This window comes from Mytilus galloprovincialis, chromosome 3 (assembly GCF_965363235.1).
Source record: "Mytilus galloprovincialis chromosome 3, xbMytGall1.hap1.1, whole genome shotgun sequence".
Taxonomy (NCBI): Eukaryota; Metazoa; Mollusca; class Bivalvia; order Mytilida; family Mytilidae; genus Mytilus; species Mytilus galloprovincialis.
In genome coordinates, this window is record NC_134840.1 from 85,989,490 (window position 1) to 86,016,476 (window position 26,987).

Genomic DNA, 26,987 nt, shown 5'->3' on the forward strand with positions numbered 1-26,987 from the left:
AATTAAAAATACGGGTATATTTAGAAAGAAATGAAATCCAGGTGTACCAATTAGTTAAGCGGACGTCATCGAAAGCACCCAATAAGTTGCTCGAAATTGTTTTAAAATCTACACTTCATTGTTGTGCCGTGGATGTCAACATGTCCAAAAAAGTTTCACGTGTTTCAAAAAAAGAGATAGATTTAGAGTTTATAGAAGCTCTTGGTGGCGAAAAGGTTAGGTCATTAAAATATCATTGTAATCAGAATTCTTTATAGCGAAATATACGTATTGTTGTCAATGAAATTGTGTATGCATTTACATGATTTAGTCTTAAGGTTCATCATAACAAATGGACAAATATGGCCGTATTTTCACCTCAAAAACTACTCTGTGTATAGACTTACCTGTGCTGTTTGGAAAGTTTTAATGCCTAGCATCCACTAGATATATAAAAGTTAAATTCATTTTGTGTTTAAGAAAGATAAAATCTTTCTTGGTTTTTGATGGGCATTTTTTTTCCTTTCTGCAGAAGGTGCAAAAATAAACAAACACCTGAATTACTTTGATACTGTCCACTCACTGACTCAGATAAACTCTTTAACTCACCTATAGTTGTGAAGATACCTGGTGTCAATGTCAATCAAGGACAATGAAAACAATACAAACCGGTTTTTTACCTGAGGGAGCATCTCATAATTGTACCACAACTTAGTCAATTTTCACACCTTTTGCATGAAGGAAAAAAAATGCCCATCAAAATCCACAAGAGATTTTATCTTTCTGAAACACAAAATGCATTTAACTTTATTATATCTAGTGGATGCTAGGCATTAAAACTTTTCCAACTTTACAGGTAAGTCTGTACTCAGAGTAAATTTTGGCATGTAAATACAGCCATATTTGTCCGTTTGTTATGATGAACCTTAAGGTTCATCATAACCTTTTGGCTAAAATGGCCGTATTTACACCCCAAATTTTACTCTGAGTACAGACTAACCTATACACCTGCAACAATTTTAAGGGATGGCAGGAACTAGATATATAAATTTTAAATGCATTTTATGTTTCAGAAAATTATAAACTTTTCTAGATTTTGCTATCCATTTTTTTTCGTTCCTGCAGAAGGTGCAAAAATTAACTAAGTAGTGAAAACGATTGAGAAGCTCCCCTCATATAATCAATGTTGTGAGTAGTATTGATTTAAATGGACAATAGATGGACAATAGACACCTGTAAACAATAGGTGATTTAACAGGTTTAAACTGTGTAACTGAGTGGACCGTATCAAATGAAACTCGGGTGTTTGTTTATTTTGCTATCTTCTGCAGACTGGAAAAAAATGAATATCAAAATCCAGGTAAGTTTTTAATTTTCTGAAACGTAGACTTCATATAACTTTTATATTTCTAGTTCCTGCCATGCCTTAAAACTTTCCTGGATGTACCAGTTTGTCTGTACTCATAGTAATTTTGGAGGTGTAAACACGGCCATATTTTTCAATTCCTTATGATGAACCTTAAATAGATCTCGTTGCCAATATAATTTGTTGAAAAAATATAGAAACATATATACACTATACATATGAATTTCTAAAATAATAATTATAAACACTTTCATAAATCCGCCCGTTCACTTTCTTGTTTGAATTGTTTTTACATGCATGTGCATGTATGCCATATGGGTTTTGCTCATTGTGGAAGACCGTACATGGACCTATATTTGTTAACTTTCTAGGTCATTTGGTTTCTGGTTGAGTCTTGTCTCATTTGCAATCATAGCACTAGAATTGTTTTTACATGCATGTGCATGTATGTCATTTCAGGGTCTTTTAGTTTTACCATTGTTTACAGCTGACTAATAGGCCATATGGGTTTTGCTCATTGTTGAAAACTGTACAAGAACCTATAGTTGTTATAGGTTTATATCTTTCAATCCGTAATGTTTACAGCATTAAGTGTCTAGAAAAGCCAAGAATATGCAATTTATAAAACATTATTTTGGTATATTACAAACTCATGTATTTGGGTCTGTTACCAACTTCATATGAATGATTCTATGTTTGATAGTACATGTATTAATGCAATTATCATACATGTATATAGATATATGAAGATGTGGTATGAGTGCCAATGAGACAACTGTCCATCCAAGTCACAATTTGTAAAATTAAACCATTATAGGTCAAATTACGGTCTTCAACAAGGAGCCTTGGCTCACAGCAATCAACAAGCTATAAAGGGCCCAAAAAATTACTAGGGTGAAACCTTTCAAATGGGAAAACCAACGGTTAATCTATATAAAAACTGAGAAACAAGAAACACTCATGAACCCCATCAACAAACAACAACAACTGAACATCAGGTTCCTGACTTAGGACAGGTGCAAACAAATGCACCGGGATGATCATCAAATTGAGAATAGAAACAAGGAATGTGTCCAAGAGGCAACAACCTGGTCAAAGAGCAGCCAAATGCCACAAAGGGTCTTCACCAGTGTGAGAAAAATCCTTAGAGGCAGAATTCAGCTGACTCCTAAACAAAAATGTGTAGTACATGTAGTTAAGAGAAAATAGATGTCACACTAAACTCTGAAACATATAAATGAACCAAAATAAATGATTCAGAGCTTAAAAATCGAGGATGCTTGATAAAAATTTCCAAACCTATCTAAGGTACATATTAAACAAACTACATTTTTCACTTGAGTTTCACTTAATTTCTTTCCTAAATATGCAATATTATTATTTCCCCTTGAATTTCTTAAAGTTATTATTGAGCAGAACAATTTAATCCATACATGTACATTACAAATGCTCAATTGGACAGATGATATTCCACTGTAAACATGATCTAAAATATCTCCTTTACAGTTTAGATGAGACGTTTTAACACATTTGCCATTTTGTCCATCTGTATATGTTCTTTATCATTGTTAATAATTTTATATTTCATAGCCATGATATTGATAGATTGAATGTTTCTCTGTTTCAGGGGGATCTTGATTTGCTAGAGGATTTAGATGATGATGAAGATGAAAATGAAGACCTTGATGACTTTGATGTTGATATGGATGCTGATCCAATCAAGAGAGATGAGGTATAATTTAGAGCCACATGTAATTTTAAATATGATAGTCCCCATCACAACATTCTGAATTTCTGATTCAATCTAGAAAGCTGATGAAAAAATCTTAACTTTATTTTTGTACCTGTAATTGATTTAATAGTCACCATCTGCACACCATGACAAAAGTCTGGGTTATTTGGAGGAATTTACTTAAAGCTCAAAATGATAAGCACATTTGCCATTTAGTCTTAGATTGGTTAAGATTATAACTGAATAGGTCTAGATTTCTTTTAAATCTTTCTCTGCACTTGGAATATTTTACACAATGAAATTTGTGTGTGTAAATGCTATAGTATAACACATGTACTCAAACATTTGTAATTTTGTTATGTATAAGTTTTTATATAGACACTTTAGACATTCTTTATTTTTTATAATATACATGTATGTTTATTTTTTTACAGCTGAAAGAATTTATCAAACAGTTAGGAATAAAGGAACACCGCGATGGCGAAGGGTAAGACAACATGATTTTATTTTGTAATTATCAGTAACTGTTCAAATATTGGAAGAAGGCATACATAGATATAGGAAGATGTGGTGTGAGTGCCAATGAGACAACTCTCCATCCAAATAACAATTTATAAAAGTAAACCATTATAGGTCAATGTACTGCCTTCAACACGGAGCCTTGGCTCACACCGAACAAAAAGCTGTATATAAGATATTTGGTATCCATCCTTGTCATAAAATCTGCAAAAAAACACACAAAAATTAAAGCGAAGGAATAGCACTTTTATTGTTGTGCTTCATCTCAAAGTCACAGCGAGGCCTTCAACACTTGTATAAATTAAATCTTTAAACAATGGCTACTTAACACAAAATGATAGTAAAAATGGTAAGTACAGGCATTCTTGAAAAAGATGTCCTCGAAGTAAGTTATGACTGTTTTGGTTATGTTCATAGAGAAACAATGAGGTTTTTGGTGGTTTTTTTTTTATAAAAATCAGTGAAAAAAAGATTTGAGCAAACAAAATTTATTACTTATGAAAATTCTTGACTGCTTTTAAAAAGGGATAGATATCATGCAGGATAAATCTATTCTAAAGAATATTTAGCAGAAAAAATCCAATGCTAAATGTAACTAACACAGTGGAATGAACAAAAGATTATGTATTAGCACAGACACTAAAATAGTTCTTTTTATTGAAAACCTGTCTAAACTTGACACATTATAGAGTTATTTAACCTATACATGTATACATCGTATATAAATGGAACACCTGTCTAATCAAAACATCAGAATCTTCAAGTACCCAAGTGTATAAAATGAACACAGGTTGTATGCAATCATTCTCTGTTAATGAAAAAAGGAGGTACATGTATCAAGGAGGCATTAAAAACATAACTTTTGTTAAATAAAAAAAGTAAATAAAGATGATCTGGAAGAGCATGCAGTTTATGTTCCACTCTTTACACTCATCCTGTAGCTCATGGTAAGAAGTTGAAAATTTGCAATCTTACAAAAAAAAAACTATAGATAGAGGAATCTTAGATCATTAGGACTATAATTTATTTGTTTATGGTTATCTGTCTTAACCCATTTCCTTGAATTCATATGTTTGTAAATGTACTGCAATAGACATCTTTTGAGTTAAGTACTTCACATGAAAAGATTGACAATTACCCCCTTTTATGACGTCATTTATCAATTAGGGAGACCGTTCTGATTATCAATTATAAGAATTTAATTTGCCCAATAATTTGAGCATTATAGCATGATATTTTTTTAACTGCTTGCTCGACATGGGAAGGAAGTGATGTTGTCTCTAAATGCATGAATGATGTTCATAAAACCAAAGTTTTGACGGAAATGCAACAAAGTCTAAAGTGGTTTATTAACAGGTATTGGTAATTTTTTGCCACCTTATTGTGATTCTTAGTTTACTTGTTGTTTAATAAAACTTAAAGGTTTTTCTTAATGAAAAAAATATTTCAATATAATGTGGCTTTCAGGAAAAAAGAAAAGAAGAAAAAACTGTTAGTTATGAAACCAGAAGAAGAAGAAGAAGTTAAACCAGAAAAATCAAGTAAAAAGAAGAAAAAGGAAAAAATCCAGCATGATGAAGTGTCAAGTACCACTGCAAGAGTCACCTTTGATTTGGCTGCACACATAAAAAATTACAAACCTAGGCCGTACTTAGTGGTAAAATCTGGTCAAAACTGGATGGATATTCAGGTGTGTAAATTGCCGTTGATACCCTGCTTAAATGTAACATGTCTATTTTTGTTTGTTGTAGTAGTGCTTTCAAGTGATAAATATACACCACAGAGACCATATCTCTTATATTCATAACTATAGGAAATCATTGCAAATAAGAACAGCCAATCATATTAAAGTGTCAAGATTTTTTGTTTTAGACATGAATTTTGATAAAGAGATATTTTAGAAATTATCTGATGTTTAACCCAAAATTGCTCGATTAACGGTAAAGGTTAGCAAGCTGTTTCACCGAGCAATGTTAATGTCATAATGTTTACAAGTTTGAATATCTTGGTAAATTTTCATGTTTTACAGCAAGAAAAATTAAATATATCTATGAGTTAGAGTATAAGTGGCACTTTGAATTACCATTGATAGACAAAGCTTTCAACTGCTTCATAACCCTTGGACGTTTGGTTGTGAAATTTTTGACAGGAAAGGTTTCAAATTTTGATTGCATTATATAAATATAGCATTTCCTGATATCTCAATAGTTCATCTCATGTTTGTGTCTTTTGTTAAACAATTGCGATCATAGATGCACACACAAATTTCTGAATTAACTGTAAAAATCCTAGTTCAAATACAATTAAACATTTGTTGTTGCAGGCACCTGATGATAAAGTTAGGATGAAACAAGACCATAGCCGAGAGTTAGAACAACAAATGGAGAATTTTGCATCTAAGTTGTTACAGGATGAAGTAGCAGTTTATAACAAACGTCAGTATTTACAATAAATCCTAGTTTCAAATGAGTACAATGAAAGGATAATAAAAATAAATCTCAAGCTTTTAATTTGAATCTCAATTCCGTCAACACTTTGGTTTTATGAACATCATTCATGCATTTAATGACAACATCACTTCCATCCCATGTCGAGCAAGCAGTTAAAAATCTTATATGCTAGAAGGAAACGCATTTATTTAACTTGTGTAATTTACCAATTTTACCAATTTGCTGTCACTTCAATGGTGAAAAAAAGCACAACACTTAGTGTGGTGTATGTGAGTGTGCTTACAAAGGGTTTTTGATTCCAACTGTAAATAACTAAATTAAGGTTAGATATCAAAGAAAACAACATGTATTCAAATCTACTTAAATATTTTCTTCATAGAAGTCTCTCCAAACTCTGAAGATTTAAAAAAGTTAACACCTTTGATTAAAGTATGTAATATGAATAATTAATTGTATAAATCATTTGGCTTGCAGAACGTGAAGCCAGTAAAAAGTCTGATGTAGGATGGATTAAAACAGTTTTGTCATCTGGAACACTGGGAGATAAAATAGCAGCCCTTACACTGTTGGTTCAGGAATCACCTATACAGAATTTAACAAGTCTAGAATCATTGATAAATATGACAAAGAAAAAGGGAAAGAGAGAATGCATGATGGCTGCAGGTATGTTAATTGTATTTATTAATAAGATTATTTCTCCATCAGTTTTGTTTACACAGGTGGTTAATAATTGTTTTTTACTCCTTTTGTGCCTCTGTCATTCATTAATCTTGGCATATACATGATATAGGGTAAATCTTGATCATGGCAAAAACAAGTGTTGTCAAAACCTGTTTTATGCCGATAGATGATTAAACATCTTCACTCTTTTAGATTTTATAAAATTCTGCTGATACTCATATTTATTACCCCTTCTTAAATAGTGTTCATTCCAGAAATTAGCCATTTTTTTTTGGTAAATAATAAATTAATCAATAAGGGGCATATATTATGAGTTTAATGTTGCATGGATTAGAAACATAGGCAAAGAAAATTTCAAAATATATTTTATATGCACTTTTCAGTTTAAATTCAACAATAACTAAATTCTGATTGAAGAGGAAATTTACTATAATTTTGGTAAATTCTATCAAGTGAGTTTCTTACATTTTTGAGTTAGGAAACTGATTTTCCCAATTAGCAGACCATATGATTAAAGGAGCTGTGGTGTCTACCTCATTGAGATAGCAACCTAACAACACAAAAAAACAAAAGTCTGGTGTTTTTTTTATTAACTTTTTGTTGGATTGCTGTCTCATTAAAATTTTCTCCCAAATCACCTTTTATTCGTACATATGTTAATAGATTGACATGAATTTTAAACTTCTGAACAGTTTATTCTACTTACTGGAGATGTGAGTTTTAAAGTCTTCCCCTTATTTTTCAGATACCACAAAAGAGCTGTTTCTAACGTATCTACTACCAAATGATAGGAAATTACATACGTTTGACCAGGTAATTAATCTTGAAAAATAATGACACAAACAAAATGTGTACTGTGTTAGTTTTTTTCAGGAAATTGAAGTATCTACCATTTACTTCACAATTTAGTTTCCCAAATTGTCATACTTTTAATTTGTTATGCATTGTTAGCATTGAATATGGCATGCTGTGAAAAAAACTTAATGGGTGATTTTGTGATATATTGAATTCTGAGCTAGAAATATAGAAACATTTTTTTTTTGCTGTGCATGTACTGATTTTGAGTCCTGAATGGATACTCAATATCCTAAGTTTTTTTATTACTTGGTCAGACTTTTTTGCTTTGCTCTAATTATGCTTCTTAGGGGCTGGTGCAATAAGTGATTATGACCTTCATTCAAAATTCAAACAAATGTCTCTACTTAATATGTCTGTAGAAATGGAGGGGGTGTTGGTTTCATAAATATATTATGTAAGCAATCGATGAAGTTCACTTTTATTTCATGATACATACTAGAATAACATATTCTTTTCATCATTCAGCAGAAAAGATGGTATTTGTTTTATTCAAACATGTGACATTTTCTGTAATGAATTGTGATTAAGATACCCTTGTCTATACTGACTGAATTTTTGGGCAACCAAGACAAGAAACAAGTTTTACTTTAACCTCAACAGATTTATTAACTTTTTTCCTTCAAATTTATGTAGTAATTATACTAATAGTAATATATTAATTTAGGAATATGATAAAATTACAAAGTATAAGGGCTGTCTCTTTAAAACATATATCAGGGCTCACGCTACCAGGCGACTTGGGCGAAGAAGTCGCCTTCCCGACCGTCACTTCGCTTTCCCCGACCCCCAAAAGCGAAAACAAGTCGCTCTGTCCATGACGATAGTCGCTTTCAGTCGCTTTCAGTCGCTTCCGTCATCGGATATTTCAATTTTTACCAAGTTGATGAAACATCAATTTTATATTGATAATTAAAGAAATTCAGACATAAACGATTCATTATCTTTAGAAAAGAGGCTGAAGCATTGTCTTCGCAGTGTGTAGCAGGTTATTTGATAAAAATACAACTTTTTATCACTTCGTGCATTTTTGCAAGTTCCGGTGCTTGTTACTCGAAAACGTACATCAACCTAAATTTCGACGGCAAAATAAGTTTGTTACTTCATTTAAACGTGATAAAAGTTGCCTCCAGTTAATGTTTAATCCATTTATTGCATTAAAAACGTAATGTTCCTTTCCAAATAACTTGTCAAACATCGTTTATTTTTGTAAATTTTCTAGCATTCGTCCGCCATTGACCGATTTCTAAACTACGGATCTAAACCGGACCAGCTATGACCGAAATCCGTACTTTTACAATAATTACTATGGACGCACGGATGGAACAGCTGACAGAAGAATATTGATCCCAAAGGGAAAAATTATGCGTTCCACACGCATTAAGAGACTTTTGGTTACATCTAATTGATTGGTGTACATAATTCCCAATATTTTTTTATGGATTGTTTCAAACTATTGATTAAAGTTGATGAACTCTGAGACTATTATACAAATATCAAGATATTATGGCCCAGCTTAATAACTTTTATATTTTTCTATGAGAAACACTGAATTTCATACACAAGATAATTCTAAATTAAATTGTAATTGATATATTATAATTTCTTTACATTTTTTAAAATTTTTTTTTTTTTTTTTAGTGCTAGATATTTAGTTGGTAGTTTCTCACAAGAACCTTAGTAAAACTTAAACAAATTTTAATTTCAAATGTTACTTTTTAATTGTAATTTTTTTACTCAGATATGAATTGAACAATATAAAAAGAACATTATTTACATATTGCCCTTTATACTATTGTAAAATCCAAACATTGTAAACACCGCGCGAATGAGCACTTCTCTTTCAAATCTCACCACTTCTCCCTATCAGTTTCAAAAAGAGAAGTCACTTCTCCCTATAATTCTGAAGTAGTGTGAGCCCTGCTTGTGAAGTGTTTTAGAATCAATAACATACATTTCTAACGGCAACTTGATTTTGGAAATCGGCATTTCCATGAAAATACCGCAAATGTGTGCGATTACATGTACACGATTTGAAATTAACAGTTTTACTTTACGTTTTCAACACATGCATGACATGTATGTCAAACAGTTTTCTCTCTGAATTCTTATTAAATATTATTTTAAGAACACATGCATATTGAATCATGATCTTAGCTATGAAACCGTATTTTAACTTTTCTTAATTGATTATCATTTTTGTTTTAAAAGGTTCTTGGACTTGGTTTAATTTTAAAATCTTTGAAATGCAGCATAATTTGATCCAGGTCAAATCTTCAATTCATTCAGACCTATCAGAATAAACATAGCTCTTATGCCACTAACTTATGGTCCTTATGTCATGATATTTTTTGACAATTTGCATAGGACCACATGTAAATAAAAAAGTATTTCTTTTCAGACTACAAGCATGGCAAGACAAGGACTTACAAAATGTACTTCCTTAGCAATTGTCATGAAAAAATGATTAGAAAAGTAATAAAAAATTTTATTCATAAAAAGTATAAATGTGATCTGTCGATTTTCCCTGAAGTCTCCCTGTTGGGCCTTCACTTCTCCCTGAAGTCTCCCTGTTGGGTCTTCACTTCTCCCTGTTTGGCTACCAGGGAGAAGTGACTTCTCCCTATAATTTTGAAGTGTGGTGACCCCTGCATATATGGTAAAAAGAAAAATCACAAAAATACTGAACTCCGAGGAAAATTCAAAACAGAAAGTTCCATATCAAATTGCAAAATCAAAAGCTCAAACACATCAAATGAATGGATAACAACTGTTCCTGACATGGTTCAGGCATTTTCTTATGTAGTAAATGGTGGATTAAACCTGGTTTTATAGCTAGCTAAACCTTTCACTTGTATGACAGTCACATCAAATTCCATCATATTGACAACAATGTCTGAACATAACAAACAGACATAATAGGTATAAATGTCAAAAATAGGGGTACAGCAGTCAACATTGTGTTTTAATCTTAATCACTATAAAAACAAATAAATATGTAACAAAGAAGCACAAAATGTACCAAGGTAAAATGGGGTAACCACCTAAAGAGACAAATATAAAAAAAATTCACTTGCATTTCATCTATGCAAAAATATAGATGACATCAACAATACATGTATTTGAGATTTGGAAGTGTATTTCCTTGGTCCCATGTTTGTTTTTATGGAGCAGCACACCATTTTCCTAAACTACTCAAGAGTTAGTAAATTCACTGTAAAACAAAATTATACATTTTTAGATATCTTTCCATTTCAGAATCCTTTATCCAGTCTAGGAGAGCTGTCAGGTGGGAACAAAGACACCATTGACAAATATTTGATGGTGTGGTACTTTGAATCTAAACTTAAAGAACATTACTCTAAATTTGTCAATGCAATAGAGGTAATTGTTAAAGTATTTAAGCAAAATGAACTTCTTCTTCTGTATTATTATATGACTTATTGCACAAGGCATATACATGTGTATGTGTTTCATTTAAATCATTTGTTCATCATTTTCTAGTTTTCCAAAAGGATCATCAGCACACAGTACGATTGTGTGGGGTTGTTTTTTCCTTACAAGTGTTATACTAATGGTTTTGTACAGAGTTTTTTTGGGAGGTAAAATTGAAATCAATAATGTGTTTCCTATCAAAATATCTAAACTAAACTAATAGCTGGTTGGAATTATATTATTCTAATAGGATATATAAAGATTTTGCAATCAATCAAATGAACTCTGTAGTCTTCAACACTATTTAAAAAAACCGTTTTCATTCTGGAACATTTGTAAAAAAATAATGATAATACGAGGTAAAATTATTCAATATATATATAAATGAGACAGCTACTAAAACAGTACCTATTTTTACAATTTTATAGGAAAAATTAATAAATTGGGGTTACAAGTCGTTTGTCTCATAGTAAAGAAACAAACAGTCACACAGTTATTTCCTACCGATTGTTATCTTCAAAGTCAGCTTTTTAGTCATTAAATTTGCATTCTCTTTCATATCTACTTTCAGTTGATGTCACATGATACACTGTTACCTACAAAACAAAAAGCTCTAGGTAAGAATAACTTGGTTTATATGATAATACATAAAAATAAATAGATAAATACCAGTTTCAAACTGAATGGTACATTTTCTTGAATAACTTGAAGATCATGCATTCTATGCCAATTCATACCTTTTTTCAGAATATAGTTAAGTATATATAAGTCATTGTTGGATATGGTATGTTGACCTTTAGAATTTTTTTTGTGATATGTTTGTGTTGTTGGTTTGCTGTCTCATTGATCATGTTGATGTTCACCCATATTTTCTTTTATTTAAAAATGTCTTTATTTTATTCCATAGTTTTAAAAATCAGACACATTATACTGTAAATATTAAGCTTGATTATAGGATATATTTCTGACCACTACAACAACAAAAAAATTAATCTCCACAGGAATATTAACTTTTATTAGAACTAACTGTTTGATTTTAGGGATAATATTTGACCTGTTGGTAGGAAAACCAGAGCAGGAAAAAGTAAGTATGAAACTTAATAATCTATGCAGGTGCTTGGTAACTTGCAAAATGTTAGTAAAAAGAATAATTTTGATATAGCATAACTATGTTAAACCAGAACTTTGATGGAAAATAATTGTCAGTACATAACTTTGCTAACTGAACTATAATAGACGTATTTACACTTGTATGCAAATTTGTCCGTCATTACATATAATCACACAGGTTCCCGTAAACTTTGACATCACAATTCAAAACATTTGACGTCACAACTAAAAAGCGATTGTTGCTTGACATCAAAAGTTTATTTAGAGGTGATATAAGGTCATTCAGAGGCAAAATACAGCTAAATACCAAAAGTGTAAATTCGTTTATGGTCTGCCATGTTGGTGATTCTATGTTCCAATGACAATAGTTGTCAAGTTGAATATGTGAAACATAAGCATCTTCTGTGTTGGTAGCTCTCTTCCTATTTTATAAATAGGGCCTCGGGGGCTAAGTGGTCTAAGTAGTCCAACTATATGAAACATAAGCATCTTCTGTGTTGGTAGCTCTCTTCCTATTTTATAAATAGGGCCTCGGGGGCTAAGTGGTCTAAGTAGTCCAACTATATGAAACATAAGCATCTTCTGTGTTGGTAGCTCTCTTCCTATTTTATAAATAGGGCCTCGGGGGCTAAGTGGTCTAAGTAGTCCAACTACTTTATCATTAGCCAGTCAACACTTGAGGGCAGGTGCACTTGATCCCAATCTTAATTGACCAGGATTGTCAGTTTTCATGCTGAATGTCTCAGTTCTCTAAGGGCACTCCAGCTCCTCCACCAATATAAACTATCTGCCACAAAATACCACAATAGTGTAAAATACCAATCGATCATTTAAACTTCATTAGGAAAACTTAGAGCCAATTTTTTGGAACATCAAAAATGTATAAATACATGAAATCAGAAGATAATAGTCAAATCCATCTACTCTGTCTGCAAGGAAAAGTATAATTGTTATTTATAAATATAAAACACTTGTATTAACTTAGAATCTTCTGTTCTTTATATTTCAGGTTCTGCTGAACTTGTTAGTTAACAAAGTTGGTGATCCTAATTATAAACTGGCTTCAAAGACTGCATACTTATTAAGGAGATTGGGTAGGTTTGATATGAAAACTGTTATGTTCACTACTACTGTGAGATTTGGAAAATGAGAAAAGGGATAATAGAAAGTCTTGAAACCTTAAAAGTTAGAGATACTGTCACACCAAAATTAGGTTAAGACTTTTACTTGGAGAAAGAAATCAAAAAAAATTAAGGTTCGTCTTTCTAATAAAGGCCCAATACAGCTAAGATTTATCATAACTTTATTAAGTGGTTGGTATATTATCTGTCCAAAAATTTGCAGACACACACATATTTTGTTCGTTGGAAAATTCCTTAAGAAAAAAGAAATTAAATTTCACATGATTAAATATGGATGTTTTTCTATCATAATGATTATGACAATAAAATGTTTCTACTATTTAGTGGAGAAACACCCCAACATGAAGAGTGTGGTTGTTGATGAAGTAGAGAGACTATTGTACAGACCTAATATATCATCTAAAGCACAGTAAGTGTTCACAGACTTTTTTTGTTATTTTATCCCCAAAAAATCTTGATAAAGGATATTCTTGGAAAAAAAATGTTTTATAAATACCCAGACGAGAGTTGATATTGAAAATGGTACCATAATTAAAATAGGTAATTGTAACTCCAGGAATACCTGGATTTTTTTCTTTTAAAGAAGTAAAGTTTTTATTTACAATATAGTTGTTTCAATCAACCCTATGATAGCCAAATTTTATTATTATTTAATTAGAACCACAGAGATTTTAAAATTGTTTGAATAGGCATGTACATTGTCAGTGCCAGCACAAAGTGTTTTTTTTTTTATTTTTAATTTAGGTACTACAGCATTTGTTTTCTGAATCAGCTAATGTTATCTAGAGAAGACAAACTCTTGGCTGCCAAGCTTGTAACTGTTTATTTCTCATTTTTCAAGGTAAGATATTATAAGTTGATAGTTGTGACTTTTGCATGTATTTAGCTGAAGATGTACAGGAACATTTATGTCACTTTGCTTATAAAATATGAAAGATACTTTATATTATAATTTCTGTCTGTATGTGAACCATCAGGGATTCATATTCAGAGGGTAGCAATGAATATATTTATCTTCCAGTTTCCTGATAATCTTTATGATAGAATTACTTTTCAATTGTAAAAATTTAAACTTTTATTGAAATTGAGCAAATGAATTTCACAAAAAAATTTACAGCAGCCAAATCATGAAATTTCGTCTGCTTGGAAATTTTGAGTTTGTTTTCCTCATGGCCTTATTTTTTATGGTATTTAAATACCCTATTGCAACATTACCGTTGTTTCTTTTAGAACTTTTTTTTCTATAATGATTGATTTTGTTAGTGGAATTTTATTTTAGTTGCTTAATCATGATATGTGAAGACAAACTGCATTCATGACAATTTGTATTTTCAGTCATTTGTAAAGAAGGGAGAAGTAGACAGTAAGATGATGAGTGCATTGCTTACAGGTGTCAATAGATCATATCCTTATGCTGCAGGTAAACAAATTACAAAACTTTAAGTATTAATCAAACTGAATATTACAAGCTTCTTGCCAGCAAATTTTTAAAATTTATATTACTGTACTAAGGCCTTAGAGATTTTAAAAAGGGTCTGAAATATTTTGTCAACATATAATTGTAGAGCCGTGTGATATCTTGCTTCTGTCATTTGTAAAAATGGCACAGTTAATTAAAATCTTTGAGATGAAATAAACATCATTCATAAATTTTTAGTAAATTCAATACTTTCACAAAAATTCATAATTTAAAAAAAAATATCATATTTATCACTTGTTATTTTATTTTACATTTATTAAAATTTATTATTGAAAAATTCAAGCATGCTGGAATTCGGTCTTACGAATAAGTTGTATTTCGATTTCTATTAAAACAGTTGATCCAGAATATTTAAGTGAACAGCTCCATAACATTTACAAGCTTGTCCATGTGGTCAACTTTAACACAAGTCTACAGGCTTTGATGTTGCTGTATCAAGTTATGGATTCAAGGTGAGTATTATGTCATCAGTAGAGAAGAACATTATAATTGATATAGATTCATTATTTTTTGTGGTAATTCTAAGTTTCAGTGATTTGGGTAGTGGTAACACATGTATTTTAGGGTTGAGGAAATGCATACTTTCTAGAGGCATGCATGAAAAATTTGTTATTACTATGAAATCAAATATCGCTATAAATACAATGTTTCCTAAATCTACATAAATAATGTTATAGTTATATTTGACATGTGAGATAATGCTTGAAAGTAAAATTGAAGCATATATAATCAATTATAACAAAAATATGCAGTCATCGTCTGCATGTTTTGGTGTTATTAGATTAAGTCAACTGATGCTGCTAAACTCATAAGTCGAAAATAAACTAATAATGTCCTGGCTTAAAACATAACAAAAATGATGTAAAGACAAGCAACAGTATACAAAACACAACATAAGACTAAAGACTAAGCAACACAATGGTAGGAAACCAAATTCTGACTCCTAGCTGACCAGATTTTAAAGTTTTATGTTTTTTTTTACAGTCATGGGATTAGATTCCCATGTTAAGTTTTTTTGCATGCCATATTGATGTATTCCCCACAATTTCATTTATTCTTATAAAATATTTTTTTTTCTTCTAATTTTCCAGTGAAACAGTGTCTGATAGATATTACACAGCATTATATAAGAAGATGTCTGATCCAGAATTAAAGTCTTCATCAAAACAATCTATGTTTCTAAACTTACTGTTTAAAAGTATTAAAAAGGATACAGTGGATAGAAGAACAAAGGTAAAAGTAGAAATTGTTTTGTATTTTGGAATGTCTTTATTTTTTACAAATTAAGTTATTCACTTTTACAAAGCCAAACATCAAAATATACATATGTCATTTATGAGCCAAATCATACAAATAAAAAATATTGTCTAAATGGCAGGTTGGAACTTTTGAAATCTCATATATTAAGAAAAAAGAAAAAAAGATCTTGACTTTGTTGCATCATGTCTATTTTAAGTAATAATATCATTTGCATAATTCCCTTAAAATCACAAATATGTTATTGAAAAATTATGTTGTTTGAAATAGTGTAAATTAACCTCATCTTTTATTTTAATCTTATGTAAGCTTTTAGATACAAAAATGACCTTCAACAATATTTTTACCCATTAATTAGAGTTATTCAAAAAGAAATGCTATCATTTTTATTGATCTTTTGTGTCAATAAGCATACAAGCCATGGAGTATTGAAATTATGTATAATATTTATTTTATTTGTTTGCTTTATTTTGTAGGCTTTTATTAAGAGACTATTACAAATATGCTCCAGTCAACCTGCCCAGTTTGTATGTGGTGCTCTAGTATTGTTGGGAGAACTTGTCAAATTAAAACCATCTGTTATTGTTGGCAAGCATATGGTTGAGGTATAATAATTTCTGCTAGTCTTTGTTCAATGTTGTATAAAACAAACCACAAAAACATGTTAGCATTAGTTTTATGCCAGTGTTCTATATATATGTATGTTTTATTCAAAAACAAAACAATTACAATGTAAGTATTCAAATATTGAGTTAAAATTGGAAACTTGAGCATGGGCACACAAAATATAAAATTAAAGACATTGATCATATTAAAGTACCTTCTCAAAAGCAGACATCAAAATGATGCTATATTGTATATTGAACCAATGAAATGAAATTTATTTTCTTTTCTTTTTCATATTGTAGATTGAAATTAATTACACAAAGTAGTTCAGAATTTGAATATTTTCACATTTTTTTTTAGGAATCTGACGATGATGAAGATGAACACTTTACTGATCTACCTGATCCTGACAGTGACAGTGGGAACAAGGAAACGCAGTCACAAACAACGATAAAACAGAATCCATCATCTTGGGATCATAGATCTAAAGATAAAAGTAAGATTATTTGTAGAAAAAAGATAGATGAGAATGATGCTAAATTCTGGAAAATATTAGAAAAACTATATTAGAATTAGTATCTTCAATCCTGTTCAAAACAACAACAACATCTTCGTAAAACTTTCAAGGAATTTCCTTTACGCAGTGGCATAATGGACCTGCAAATTTTATACGACTGCAAAATTTTGCAGTCGTATATTGGTATCACGTCGTCGAAGACGGATGGTTTCCGGATAATAACTTTAGTATTAGTAAATAGAAATCAATAAAATTTGAACACAATGTTTATAACCACAAAAGGAAGCTTGGGATTGGTGTTGGGGGTTATGGTCCCTAAGGTTTAGGATTTGGGGCCCAAAGGGCCCAAAACAAGCATTTATCTAGTGTCAGTACAAAAAGTTGTGTATAAGTATTTCAATTGTTCTGAAATTGTACCACAATGTTTAATACCATAAGTAGAAGGTTGGGATATATTTTGTTGGTTATGGGGCAAACAGTCTAGGAATTAAGGGCCAAAAAGGGGCCAAAAACAAGCATTTTTGTAGTTTCAAGATAATAAATTGGAGTTATCTTTCTTTGTCCAGAATAGTAGTTGAATCAACTTAAATCAATGCTATATACAATGCAATATTCACTTTACTACCAACTGATAAATTAAAACAGTCTTTACCATTTAGTGATTACAAGCACTTTGTACCTTTCAAGGGTTATGCCCCTTAACAAATGGAAAAATTGAAGAATTATTTAGTTTCTGTTCTCTTAACTCAAGTTTGTCTCAACTAAATTTAATGAAATGTGTATATAATGCTTATTACCTCTAAACTCAGATTAAGCTCAATTTTTGGCAGCTTCACTTTTACAGTTCTTGAGTTATGTCCTTTTATAATATTATATGCCAGGGGGGTATCATCTTTGTCCCTTTAGACACATTCCCCATTTATTTTTTCAGAAGTTACTATAAATTAATATTAATTTTAACCATGACTGTATGAAATTTTATATTTTAATATTTTATGATGTATTTAAATTAAGAAATAATTCCTTCATGTCATGCTCTATGCTCATTTTAACATGGGTAGGCATTATATTTGTCGATATTTTACACTGAGCGTTAGCGAGGTGTAAAATGTTATCAAATATAATGCCTATCCATGTTAAAATGAGCATAGAGCATGACATGAAGGAATTATTTCGATTCTAATAGGACAAATACAGAATTTTTATAGGTCGAAGCGTAAGAAAATACCGTAAAAATGTTCAGCTGTTCCCGTTTCCTCCCTGAGGAGTCTGTACATTACATTTCATATTTGATAAGATTAAAAAATACGAGTAGGGTAAATATATGTTGTTCGATATAACATATATTATAAAAGTTTATGTAAGCTACTTGAATGTGTATATTGTATAGGATAACGATGGAAATCACTTTAATATAAACAGTAAATTTGTGCGCATGTGTCAAACATATTTTGTGCTCATTAGAACACGGCTTTGTTTACAAAGCGTAATAAGGACGTCATATTAGAATGAGTATTAATTGTTGCAAACTCCATTAGAAATTTGAATTGAGATCATTGTTTGAATAGGAGTTCATTAGACCACATTAATTCTGTGTCAGAAACCTATGCTGTGTCAACTATTTAATAACAATCCAAATTCAGAGCTGTATCCAGCTTGAATGTTGTGTTTTTACTTGCCCCAACCGTTCAGGGTTCGACCTCTGCGGTCGTATAAAGCTGCGCCCTGTGGTTTATACTTAATATAAAGGTTATGTTTTCTGCTATGTGTTTATCCGTCCATCCTGTATCAGGTTAAAAATTAAATAGTATTTTACCATATCAACTTGAAATATAGTACGCATTATTATTATGTTGTGAATTTTATTAATTATATGTCAAATTAGGGTTTTTACCCCAATTTCAGAGTTCACTGAATCTGGAAATATAGCGCAAGCAAGACATGTCCTGTGAATCTTGTTTCAGAATATTTTTTCTGGGATTTGTTGTACCAAACCATGAATGATTTTGTAATATCTATGACAATGGAGGGAACTAGATATGTAACTACTGTGGATTCATTTTTATTCGTGGTATACCAATTTTCGTGGGTTTCGTGGATCACAGCGAACCACGAATTTAAGAATTCAACGAAGAATAATCCCAAGAAATGTGTATGGAGATGTTTATTTCCGGTTATGTTATGCAGTTCTAGTATAGTGTTGGCTAGCGATAAACATTGTAACATAACACGTGATTTTTATTGAAAGAAGATACAAGTATTTTGATTAAATCTATAATAAATATATCGAATATCAGTGATAATTTACTTTTTAAAATTGATTAAAACTGTTCATGGAAAATGACTGCAAGTTGTTAATTACCGTGTCATAGTTTGGTTTGCCAGTGATTAAAAATCAATAGGATTAAGTACGGGGATATTGCCCGTAGGTAATATTGTTTATGACAGGAACATTTATTTTCACACCTTATACTTATATCACTGTTTATTATATCGTGATTAGGGAAATTAGCTTTCAATCATAAAGTTTTGAATGCCTTATAGAATTCAGACAAGAATTTATAAATTGTAAAACAAACAAATAATAAGTTGTCTCTGCCCATTATTGTAATCGAAGTTATCAATGAACACTTTAACCTAAAATGACCAATTAAGCGAGGATTTTGACAATTCAAAACTTTTTCAATGAATTCCTTCTTTTTTGTTTTGTTTTATTATTGATCGAACCAAGGATGTTATATAATCTCCTAAATCAAAAAGAAATCCACGAATTACGTATCTAATTTTTTGTTGTTGTAATCAGCGATCCACGAATTTACGTATACCACGAAACGTCTTTTTTTCTCTATCCACGAAAATTGATACCCACGAAAACAAATGAATCCACAGTATATAGTTAATTTCTTTGTCTTGTCATGACTTGATATGACTGTAATGCCAAGGAAAAAAGTATACAAATCAATTTACAAACTTATTTCCAGACAAAAGTAGTCATTATGATCCCCAACACAGAAACCCACTATACTGTAATGCTGAGAACGAGTGTATCTGGGAACTGAAGCAGTTAAAGAATCACTTCCATCCAACTGTATCATTGTTCGCCACTAAATTAGTCAAGGTAACTTATTAATCAATTTTCTAATAATACTGACAATTAACAGATTATCTCCCTTCTTGGAATCTGTTGACTGAAATACCGTATATTCAGATGATTATAAATGCAAAACACTTATACTGGGCATTTGTCAAATTTCCATTTTCTTAAATCAATTGTTTCAATAATAGAGTCCAATTATTAAATTTTGCAATGTTTACTTTAATTTATTATTTTATAAATGAAAATATAATTTCAAAATTTACAGTTTCAAGATAAATAACATCGCTGTTATTTTTATCTGTTAAAATTTATCCAAATATAGCCTCCCTTTGTTTTTCATTAATTTTGGTTTAAATTTTATGTCTCTTTTCAAAATATGATATATATTTCAGGGAGAGCCTGTCACATATACTGGTAACCCATTAGAAGATTTCACAACTATCAGATTCCTTGACAGATTTGTTTATAAAAATCCAAAGAAAAGAGATGCATGTAAGTTATTTGTTACATGAAATAAAAACAAACCAATAGCTGTTGAATTTCAGTGCAAATGCAATAAATTAAAAGACTAAAAATATATTTTTACAAAAATAATACAAAACAAAGGTAACAACTTAACTTTTATTTGGCCTTTTTAACTTCTTTGATTTGAGCATCACTGATGAGTCTTTTCTAGACAAAACACGTACAAAATTTCAATCCTGGTACCTACAATGAGTTTATTAAAATCATAGTAACTGAGTTTTGATTCTTGTCTTTTGATAGGGACAATGTCAGAATTGAAAAATTATTGCTGTTATTCATAATATTTTCTTTTACAGCACAACATTGTATTTTATGAATAAGATGTTATATATTTTAGTGCCTGAAGCTACCATGACCATAAAAAAACATAACAAAGCATCAGCTAAAGGCATCAAGAATATACCAGTGAACAGTGAGAAATATCTGGAGAACACAGAGGAGAGTATACCAGCAGAAGAGTTGTTCTACTATAGGTAAATAGTGTACACTAGGGAAAGGGAAAGGGAAGCAGCACATGGAAAGATTGCCACTAGATGCAGCAGATGGATTATTCTTCTTTATTTAAAACCATTTGACAGCCACACCAATTCTTGAAGGAGGCCACAATGTTTTTCAAATTGAAAACATGCAACGGTTGATTCCATTCTTGTGAATTTTAGGTTTTCTTTTTAAAATTTCTGGGATTTAATTGCTTATGGTCAACTTGTATTTCTTTTGTAAACAGTTCATTGTATCTTTATGTATCGCACAGAAGGGGAGATAATTTTTAAAAAATACAGCTGAATTTAATTGTGAATGTTTTTTATTTGTGAATTTCAGATACTTTTCACAGAAGGCAGCCAGGAAGAAGACGGATGATGACAACATGAGTGACACTGAGAGTGTCAGTGATGGAGAATTTGATGCATATTTAGGTAAGTTGAAAATAATTTTTGGAAGAAATTGTTTATATTCAACTTATTTGAAACACCCTAGTGTGATCTAGTTAACAACTTAAAGATTCCTTACAAATGATTAAGTGGATTGGAAAATGTTTACTGTCTGGAAAGTTTTCGCCGCCATCTTTATTCTGCGATTTCTTAACACAGTCTAATTTTGTTCCGTTTTGAATTCGTGATATCCCAGTGTCTAATTTGATAATTTATTTCAGATGATTATGAGAAGAATCTAGAACCTGGTCATTTTGATGAAGATGATTACGACTTTGCCAGGTAAACAATTAGATGTTAAAAAAAGAAATTTCTTAACCTTTTTATTTATTTGTTTAATTTTGGGGAGCTGTCTCATTGATATTCTTAAAGCTAAATCATTGCAACATTTAATGCATCCTGGTTAGCAAAATTATAAGCAAAATAAAAAAGAATTAAAAGGACTAATGGAAAAAGCAATACACTGATGCTGGTTTAATATCTTTATTTGTGTATCAGTATTGTTGGTTTTATTTATGATTTCAAATCATATTTGCTTGAACAGTGAAGTTAAGAAGAAAATGAAAAAGAAAATAGCTGAAGATGTAGATGATGATTCTGATGATGAAGAAGAAGAAGAATCAGAAGACGAAAAAGACTTTTCAGATGAGGAAGTAGATTTTGAGGGAGATGAAGATTTTGCAAATGCCTTCAAAGAGTATGACGAAGATATGATTGATGAAGAAAACATTGAATTTTCTGATGATGGTAAGCAAGTTTTATTTTATTGCAATATAAGAAAGATATTTTACTTTTTATTTCATATTAATAATGTGACTTTAATCAGTTATTTAACTTATTTCAGTTATTTTGCATTTCATTTTCAAATGTCAAGGCAAAAATCTTCATTGGATGCTAATTATGCCAAAATTATGTATCCTACAGGCATAAGTCTGAGATAATCCTCATTGTTCATAGAGATTCTATTGCTATGTGTTGAAAAACTTCTATAAGTGTGCTATTATCATAGAAAATTTGAAAACAGACAAGAAATACTTGTTTTAGTGTGCTCTTAATTTAGTATAGAATAAGGATTCTTGGTATGATAGCCAATGAGATTACTATCCACCAGAGTTCAAATGATGTGAATGTTATCAAATATATGAAACTGTTAGGCCTTCAACAATAAGAAAAATCCATGACTTATAGTTGGCTATGAGTGGTTATTAGGAGTATTTTGATTGGAAAGTCTAACTGTAAAGTTTGCTGTCTATCTGCACTTTGTATCCTCGCTCAATCATTAACTGATGAAATTCATTGAAAATGACTATAGTCATACTTGATAAACAAGTTTTAAAGTGGAGAGCACAGACTATGAATTTTTTAAGTCTGCCTACAGATTTTGAATGATATTTCAATTATAACACACGAATTTGTAATGCACTGAAAAATTGATAGAATTGAAATCTATCAGTTATGATTTATAGATGACAAAATGAAGAAAAGAAGATTTTTAATGATTTTTTTTACATATTTTTACTATTATTTATTGTTTTCTTTTTAGATGAACTGCCAGGTCCAAGTGTAGGAAAAAAGAAGAAACAAAAGAAAGATGACAAATCTTCAACCAAAAAGAAAAAGTATGTGAAACTTATTCTAAGGATCATTGGTTCAAAAAAGTTAGATTGCACAATAACAACACTCTTTTATTTATAGAGAGTTACACAGTTGTTTATAGAATTAACCTCTCAATATAGGCCCTCAGCATAGAAAAGCCTGAACAACAAAAGCAGTGGCGTAGCTTGCATGTATGCTCAGATGCTCAAGCATCCACATCATTTTGACAAAAGAAAAAAATAGCAGCAGTTTAACTCGGAAGTATCCAAATACAACAAGGCTGAGGATATGAGCAGTCATTTTCGAAGCACTATGCCTGGTCTCAGTTTCATTAAGGATAATTTCGTTTATGTAAACAAGATAGTTGAATCGCAGAATAGTGTTTCAAGTTAACTTTTGGTCGTAAAAAAAAGTCTACGTCATCGGCTTAGGCAAGCGGAGAGGACTGATATGCAGACCCGTGGACATGTTTCATCTGAAATTGAGCCTAGTGGAGTGATGGCTTCTCATTTGACTATAGCAACTAACAACTAAAACACCATATCCTGATATCGTAACGTTTCTTGCGACATGGTAAACGACGTGATGAAAAAATTAATTTGAAATAGATCGTGATTAGTCCTAGGCTAATGAATTCCCGTTTCTATCTAGGTTCAAATACTAATTTTAATTTCAATCAGTAAAGAAAAAAGATCCAATTTTCCCCGCCATGCACATTGCATGTCATATTTTGTCTATTAAAGGACAAGGAACAAGCTAGGGAATAACTAAACAAGCACTTTTTTTTCTTTCTCTTTTTCTTTTCAATATCTTAAGAAATAAAAGCTTCACAGCAAATGAAATGGGATTTCCATTACAATTTATATTTCAAATGGTCATAACTGGTTAAAAATATTTGATCACGACTTATTTTCCAAATTTTCAAAGACATTGCTTATGATAGGAGTTTCACTTAATCTGACAAGAATTGTACACATAAGAGTGCTAACAAGACCGGACGATCGGACGCCCGGTATTTCTATGTCTCCTGCAACGCGTTTAGCTCAGTAATAAAAAAATCAAAAACCCAAGGTTGTAGACTCAAATTCCTGGAAAGAGAAGTCACTTCAGTTCCTATATGTCAAATATAACTTTAAGATTGGGTGAAGAGGCGGATTTAGGGGGGGGGCAAGGCGGCCCGGGTCTCCCCTTTTCTGCGAAAAATTTAGTTGCTTATATAGGGAATCACTGAAGCATGCCCCCTCTTAGGCAGTCAACGGGCCCCCACTTATGAAAATTTCGGATTCTGTGGGAGTACATGTGCTTAAATAAAAAGTAATTTTCTGCATAAAAAGGTCCAAATTTTTTTTCGCCTCGCTCCGCCAGGCGCCGAGACATCCACATCATTTCAACCCTGGCTACGCCACTGAAAAGGTTGAAAAACTAAAAGTAAAACATATACATGGCATACATTAATGCAAAGTCAAGTATAAAGGAACTGGATTAATTTATTATTCATGAGTACCTATTTTGGTGGATTACTGGTAAAGAAAAATTGTATTTTCATGAATAATTGATTTTGTGGTTCTTCCAAAGTTTGCAAATAAGCCTACCTGGTATACACAATTTTTCATTGTTGAACATTTCATTTGAGGTCCATGTTAACTGCAAAGTTCATGAAAAATGATGTTCAAGTAAAATATGATAATATTCCATTCAAAGAAATTCCCTTCAAATGACCTTCTTCTTCAGTAAATAAGTAAGAAATCATGCTTTCTTTCTGTCCATTTTTCAAAAAATAAGTCAATAACATTGATATAACACTCCTTGAAAATATATCTTTTATAATGTGTCACTTAATTGAAAATGAATTTCAAAAAATTTGAACCAACTGTTTAATCAGAAAAATTACACTAGTTATATAGCAGTTTGACAAACACTTATTTTGATCATTGAGAAGCTTTATATTGTCTTACCAACACAACGTAATTAAAACATTTAGCTGATTTTACAGAGTTATCTCCCTGTAGTGTTATGTACCACCTTAATATGAAAAATCATGAAAGTATAATGTCTTATATAGCCTTCATCTTTTGTTATTTAGAAGTATAACTTATATGATCCACAGAAGTATATTCTTTCATTTCGATTTGAATAACAACATTTTTTATATTTTTAGGAAAGATGATGGCGGTGGTTTATTTGCTGCTGCAGAAGAGGTAAAATATATTTCTTTTTAAATCAGAAAATGAAGAAGTTTGAATAATCACAAATTTGATATCATCCACTCTTTCCTCAGAAACTCGATTTTAATGAGATAAATGCATTCTTAGATCTTAGATGCTGAACAGGACTAAACAAATGTTTTTTTAACTAGGGTAAAAGAATTTTATATAATCTGAGATTTTGTGATGAACATTTCTTTGACTTTGTTTATTTATCTTTCAGTTTTCTCATTTAATGGATGATAATACAGATTTGACAGGTGGTTTGATGATTGGTACTGATGCTGTTTCAAATAAAGACAATGCTCGTAAGTATCTGATAATATTGAAATCCGCTAAAATATTCAATCTACTTCCATTAACCTTGTGCGGAACAGTCAGGTTTTTTTTTAACTATGTTATGTTGAATGAACTTTGGCTTGTTTTAAATCAGCTTTTAAAAATTTCATCTAATACATGAAAAAAGGAGATGTGGTATGATTGCAAATGAGACAACTATCCACAAAAGCTCAAATGAAGTTGATGTAAGCACTGTACAGCCTTCAACAATGAAAAAAATAATACAGAACAGCCAGGTTTAAAAGACCACAGGACATGAAAAATGTAAAATAATTCATATGAGAAAACTAATGGCTTATTTATAACAAAACAATTTAAGAATAAGGAATATGACAGACTTAAACCAAGGACAACCACTGAAATACAGGCTCCTAACTTAAGACAGGGTTAAACAATTCATTGAGACGCCAATCCTCCTCCAACCTAGAACACAGGTAGATTGGCACAGTACAAGAACAAAATTACAAAACAAACCAAAAACTAATATGCGAGACAGCAATAAACCACAACGACTCAATTACAGGCTCCTGACATCACAGATGACTTCACCCAAAACAGAATGGGTTTTTGTTCTGAAGAATTACACAACAAAGACATTTAGATGAATATATTCCCATAAAAACTTAACCATGTAATAAGACAGAAATTAGATATATCTTAATAGCATTACACATATATCTTTTTCTGACACTGCAGTTAATACATTGAAATCAGTCTGAACTAATTCTTTCTTGACTACATGGTTTTTCCCCAAAAATGACACAGAAAAATGACCAATGATACAAGAGTTCAGTTCAGCTAGGTTTCCTGTTTATGCCAGGCTCTGTTAAACTGGTTTCACTGTTTTTAATTGTCATATTTCAGATATTAAGCAAATTAAATGGGAAGCAGACAGAGACAGGAAGATGAGACAAACAAGACCCATTAAACGACACAAGAAGCAGAAAACTGTTATGAAGAAAAGAAAAAGATGAAAAGTGTTCTGATATTAACAAAATGTTTCATTCATATGACTACTATAGTTTGAAAGAGAGCAGTTTCTTGTGAAATTTTACTATTCACTTATCATAAATAAAAGAACCTGTTTAATTTAATTATTTATTTTCTTACTTGCAAGATCCATTTGATTGAGAATGTTTAACAGCTCATTCTTAATTGGACATTTGCA

General features: G+C 30.9%; 1 protein-coding gene across 1 annotated transcript; it reads left to right on the top strand.

Moving 5' to 3' along the window:
- Positions 1-94: 94 nt before the first annotated feature.
- LOC143069237 (CCAAT/enhancer-binding protein zeta-like) lies at positions 95-26,916 on the top strand. Its single transcript, XM_076243770.1, has 28 exons — positions 95-215; positions 2,973-3,077; positions 3,512-3,564; positions 5,064-5,286; positions 5,920-6,031; positions 6,521-6,709; positions 7,473-7,540; positions 10,841-10,966; positions 11,589-11,634; positions 12,058-12,101; positions 13,137-13,221; positions 13,594-13,678; positions 14,014-14,110; positions 14,605-14,689; positions 15,087-15,201; positions 15,841-15,982; positions 16,483-16,611; positions 16,973-17,108; positions 20,111-20,247; positions 20,619-20,718; positions 21,089-21,224; positions 21,571-21,665; positions 21,902-21,962; positions 22,225-22,427; positions 23,224-23,299; positions 25,435-25,474; positions 25,704-25,788; positions 26,684-26,916. Exons 1-28 carry the CDS (start codon positions 141-143, stop codon positions 26,791-26,793), a joined length of 2,958 nt encoding a protein of 985 aa, XP_076099885.1. The 5' UTR covers positions 95-140; the 3' UTR covers positions 26,794-26,916.
- The last annotated feature ends 71 nt before the right edge of the window (positions 26,917-26,987 follow it).

Excerpts from the sequence above, each read along its gene's own strand:
- LOC143069237 (XM_076243770.1), top strand. The coding sequence starts at position 141 with ATGTCCAAAAAAGTTTCACGTGTTTCAAAAAAAGAGATAGATTTAGAG. Across the intron at positions 3,078-3,511 it reads ATCCAATCAAGAGAGATGAG|CTGAAAGAATTTATCAAACA; the intron begins GTATAATTTAGA and ends ATTTTTTTACAG. Across the intron at positions 21,225-21,570 it reads GAAGAGTTGTTCTACTATAG|ATACTTTTCACAGAAGGCAG; the intron begins GTAAATAGTGTA and ends TGTGAATTTCAG.